Source organism: Myotis davidii, unplaced genomic scaffold (assembly GCF_000327345.1).
Source record: "Myotis davidii unplaced genomic scaffold, ASM32734v1 scaffold973, whole genome shotgun sequence".
NCBI classification, from domain to species: domain Eukaryota; kingdom Metazoa; phylum Chordata; class Mammalia; order Chiroptera; family Vespertilionidae; genus Myotis; species Myotis davidii.
In genome coordinates this window covers 526,430-532,042 of record NW_006284945.1, presented here as the reverse complement: position 1 = coordinate 532,042, position 5,613 = coordinate 526,430, and the positions used below count along the sequence as shown (strand labels likewise).

At 39.1% G+C, this 5,613-nt stretch overlaps 1 protein-coding gene across 1 annotated transcript in view; it reads right to left on the bottom strand.

The window, feature by feature from the left end:
- Positions 1 to 5,613, bottom strand: part of ENPEP (glutamyl aminopeptidase) — a 112,144-nt gene that overhangs the window by 92,497 nt on the left and 14,034 nt on the right. Inside the window, 2 exon segments of the mRNA XM_006755234.2 lie at positions 1,389 to 1,520; positions 3,828 to 3,969. Of these exon segments, the coding sequence (XP_006755297.1) occupies positions 1,389 to 1,520; positions 3,828 to 3,969 (274 nt within the window).

The window sequence follows — 5,613 nt, the reverse complement described above, 5'->3', positions numbered from 1 at the left end:
CGGGAAGTCTGGGCAAAAATCGTACATCTATAGATGAGGACGGTGGGGTGGGGGGTGTAAGAGCAGAGGGTGGGGTGGGAACCAAGTGGAGGGGAGCTATGGGGGGAAAAAATGGAACAACTGTAATAATCTGAACAATAAAGATTTAATTTTTAAAAAAGAGAGGAAAAAAAGAACTATTTACCACTTAAAAGATATTTGGGGACCTTTTCCAAACTAGATTTTCCATTACATCCTTCCAAATTCTTTACATAGTGAACCCATCATTAGAGCTCAGCTCACTAACTTATACAGCCTCAATGGCTCCCCAGCTGGTATAGCTACACAGTAATATTATCTCTTAGCCAATGGGAGTGTTCTTTACTATTTTTGAAGGGAGCATCATAGCAACATATGTGGTAAAGGAAAGACAAAAGTTGGATGTAAACAACCCCTTTGAAAAATGAATATTCCTCCATTTGCTATAATTTGGATATAATATAGGCAGCATACTGAAAACCTAGGTTTAGGATATCTCAGTATCAACCCCTACTGTACTAACATTAAGGTAAATTTCCCTGGGAGCTAGTTTTACAGTAAATAGAGAAATCCATTCCTTTCTTCAAGTGATGGCCAGGGAGGTAAAGATATTTTCAGAATATCATATTTCAGAAGGCATAGCAGGGCACAGTATTTGAGGAAGATTTGAGGATTTTGAGTCTCCACCACTTGCCTATTGAGTGATCTTGAACAAATTACTTAAAATTATTAAATTTTAATTCTCTCATTTTTAAAATGAGCTGATAACTTCTTCCTTATAAAATGATATAAAAAATTATGAGAATATATATTATTATGTAGCACAAAGGCACAGATGTGGAATGATAGGCCTTTAGGACAGAAGCAAAATGGAGGCCTCCAAAATGAGAAAAATGATTAGGTAAAAGTATTAGGTTTTTTAAAAGAGAAGTATCGAATTAGTTATCTTGATTAAAAATAAGCTTAGTATTTATACTTTCTTACACTTTAATAAAATGCTTACTGGCACTTATGCTTATAGAAATGGCCCCAACAACCTCTCACTGCTAGTCACTCAAAGGATTTTGGCCTACCTCTGGCTTCCTCCTCCCTCTCTGGACCGTCTGAGGCCCCATCCAAACAGAGATACTCAACCATTTTACTAAACTGGGCAATAAACTGAGGCTACCCATTTTGATGTCTGTTGTGTTTGTCTATTTTTCACCCGTATCCTTTTAGTTTACATTTTTCTATGTTCAGGGTACCAGCAATCTCGCAGACCTGGGTAACTTTTCTAATCTGTCACGTGAAAAAAAACAAACTCAAAAAAATAGAAAATGAATCACAAGGGCACAAGTGATAATTTTTTTAAAAACTATAATGTGACTCACAGGTATTCCCCTCTTGGATGTTCTCTTTATGGGGTGAAATTGATGCACAGCAAAGCACACCAGGTAAGTGCTCATGGGGACAGACTTCTGGAAAATTGTTCGTTTCCATTTGTCATCCACTGACTCTTCTTTCTGTTGAAAACAAAAGATAATATTTTATCTATCAAAAGGTCAATCATGTACAAGGACAAATGATTGCTGCAAACTTGACTTTCTACTCAGAAGTCCTTTGTCAAAGCTTAGGGGTAAAATTTCTTTTTAGGGGTAAAATAGTGTTGAAAAGGCTATAGGAAAATTTATTTATTTTCACTACTGTGAAAGAGTGATTGAACTATACACTGTATAAAGCTTCTCAGGGAATACAGTTCTGACTGTGATAAAAACTGGACAGGAGTTAGTTATCTTTCAACATAAAGCACACAATCCTGACCATAATATTTTTTAAAATCCTTATTGTTGAAAGTATTCATATGTCCCCCTTTTTTCCCCACTGACCATAATATTGAGGAGATACTGTGATGCTTTAAAGAAGATAAGGCTAGTGTCCAAAGCCTTGCACAGAGGAAGAACTAAGTAGGTATTTGCTGATTTGCGCATGTGCAGGAGGGCAATAGCTGTACAGACACAGCAGCATGTCGGGTTCTCTTGTCCATGCCTGCTTGTCTACAACAAAGACCCAAGGTATGGTCACTAAAGTCACTGCCCAACTGTGGGGAGAGAGAAGGATTTCATGGCTTGGTGCAGCTACTGATCCCATCTGTCTGGTTTTCTCTCCACGCAGCTTTGCTTCCCCCACTGCCAATCACCAGTCCTAATACTCCATCTATGAATACTTGCCCAACTCCTGCTACCCATTGTTTAAACATTCCCACATGCCCTTCAGCCACACAGTAAGTCACAGGCCAGTGAGAAGCTTTAAAAAGGGATTAAGCAAAGGAGGATGAAGTAGAATTGATGTGTCCGTTCACAAGGCAAGTGTGTGTATACATGTGCATTGGAGCTCCAGGGAAGTAATATGCTCTGCAATAAAAACCTACTGGCATTAGTTTTGATTTCCTAATGATTCAGAATAGTCTCTTCTTTCGAGGATTTCCAGAAGCATAGTCTGCAAAAGTTGAAGGTCACATGAGGAGGTCTTCAGCAGGTTACCAAAGTTGGCATTCTTTTTCCTGCCTTTCACCTTCCACCTCCCATGCCAAGACATTCTAATAACATTTTATTCTGATCCAGTCTTCTGCATTGGTGTCTCATATGTTAAGTTTATCCTGTCCTCTTTCTTCTCCAATCAAATCCAATTTAGGCACAAAAAACTGGATTGTCATGTCACGATAGCGAGCACCATTAAATTCAAATCTTGTGTGAATTTTGGGGCACGCTTATATATTTTTATTGATTTTTTGGAGAGAGAGGATGGGAGAGGGATAGAGAGATAGAAACATCGATGAGATAGATACATCAATTGGCTGCCTTCTGCATGTTCCCTTCTGGGGATCAAGCCTGTAACCCAGGCATGTGCTCTGACCAGGAATCGAACCAGTGACCTTCTGGTTCATGGGTGGATGCTCAATTACTGAGCCACACCAGCTGGGCTGAGGTAATGACATTTTGGTTAACTACATTACCCATAACTACATTATGGGGATAAGGAGCAAGAACAGAGGAAAGAATCTTATATTAATAACTAGAGGCCTGGGGCATGAATTCATACATGGGTGGGGCCCCTCGGCCTGTCTGGTGATCAGGGCCTGTCTCACCCATTCCCGATTGGGCCAATGGGGGCTGGGAGGTTGGCCAGCCACGGGAGGTTGGCTGTGGGAGTGCACTGACCACCAGTTGGCTGTGGGAGCATCTGCCCCCTGGTGGTCAGTGCATCATCATAGCAACCAGTCATAATGGTCGCTCAGGCTTATGTATGTGTAGATTATACAAACAGAACTTGTTGTTGCCTATTTTTTAAACGTTTAAAGAGCACGTCTAATTCACCAGAAAATCTATGGGTACACTGTTCCCTGGGAGTGGCTTCTGCACACCAATATTTAAGTGATGATATTTTGCAATATTTCTATTTTAAAAGCTGAATTTATATTCAAATACAAACCAAGAATAGTGATGAGACCCTTGAATATTTTTCAGTCTTCAATTCCTTTATTTTTCCATATATTTGTCATTCTTTCAGTAAAGCAGAGCCCAGCTGGTATATGCCTGCTGTATTCTCTCTAACTTAGAAAACCCAGTGTGGCTTTTTGACTGGACTGTGATCTCCTGCGATAAAGACTTCTAGGAATTCAAAGGAAATGTATTCTGACACCTCTAAATAAGCCACTAGAGCACATTTAATTTTAGAATTCAGCAGTGTTCTTTCATAGCAAATCAGGTAACTTACCTGATATTTTAAACTAACTACATTCATAAACAAACAATTTTTAAAAAAATACTCACCTCCACCGGCATATTTGAAAGGGCCTGATAGTCTTTGGGGTGGACGATAGATATTGTATAAGTTGCCTTTTTGTTGGGCTCATCAAAACAAGGGAAGGATTTCCTGGCATCTGTTGGTTCATGATCAGTGGCTGCTATGCTCCTTGGAAACAAACACACACACACGTAAAATCCATGTTGTCTCTTCTGACAGCCCCTCTGTTTTTACCCCTACAGAAAACAATCAACTGTGTAATTATAACCGTGACATTTCTTAAAATGAGTCTCCATCCACACTCAGGTATTTTGGTGCCATAATTAAAAATATGTGAACTGTGGATGAGCAAAAATAAACCCAATTATGAGCTATCACTCTCTTCACCACAGAGTTGTTGAACAAGTAGATCAGTGGTTCTCAACCTGTGGGTCGCGACCCCTTTGGCGGTCAAACGACCCTTTCACAGGGGTTTCCTAAGACCATCCCGCATATCAGATATTTACATTACGATTCATAATAATTGCAACATTACAGTTACGAAGTAGCAACGAAAATAATTTTATGGTTGGGTCACAACTTGAGGAACTGTATTTCAAGGGCCAGAAAGTTGAGAACCACTGAAGTAGATAATCACAAAACCAACTCCGGGCTTGTCCGGAACTGCCCCTGTGAGAGGGAGCAGCTGTGTTCCCTCACAGAGTAGAGGAACATGTTCCAGAGTCCCAGCTCCTGTCCCTCACGGCACATTCTTTCTTATTTATGTTACTCCAGGGACGAAACCCAGTTTCATTTCCCTGCAAAGGAAGGCTCTGAGTAATCTGCCAGGTGAAGCAACCTTTGGCCAAGTTTTGAGAAGAGCATTTTTTATGGCTCTAACTTAGCATATGCTTACGTAAGCAAAAATCTTTACATTTAATGTTTCCATCACTTCAAAGTGGAAGTACTTTTTCTGAGCAATTGCTCAAAAAAAGAACAAAAAACAATGACTATATAATTGTTATGTGTGGTCCTATCAGAGTAAGATAGTATTATTGTATTACTGATGGGAAGAGTAAGCAAAGTAAAAAATATAAAAGAAAGGACAAAAATATTGGCTTATATTCATTAATAATTTGTGTAAGGGAAATATTTTGTTCTTTGAGATCCTCAGGGATTAAGGAAGGAATATCACAAAGATTACCAAGCTAAATTATTAGATCATTTATTCATCCAACAAATACACACCCACGCACACGTGCACACACACTGACACATACACTTGCTAGGCATTATTCTATGTGCTGATAAAATAACAATGAATAAATAAAATAAATACATAGATATGCAAATGGATAACTGAATAAGTAAAGTAAATAAATAAATTAGGAGCATGATGGGAGCTCTATACAAAATTAAACAGGGAGTGACAGAGAATGATTCGGGAAAAGTGGTGAGCAACATTAAATATAGCAGTCAAGGACAATCTCTTAGAGAAGGTGATGGTTTGTTGAAATCTAAATGATGAGAAAAACCAAGATAGGCGAAGATTAAGGAAAATGTGTGCCAGCAGAGAGTGCACAACCTCTAAGGTGGAGAATAACAATGTGGTCGAGAACCTGAAAGGTGTTCAGTGTGGCTGAAGTATAGTGAACCAGAGAGACTGGGAAAAGGAGTTTCAAGAGCAGAGACCACAGTAAGGGTCTGAATTTCATTTGGGTTCAAGGGTGTATTTTTTAAAATATATTCTTATTAATTTCAGAGAGGAAGGGAGACCAAGGGAGAGATAGAAACATCAGTGATGAGAGAGAATCATTGATTGGCTGCCTCCTG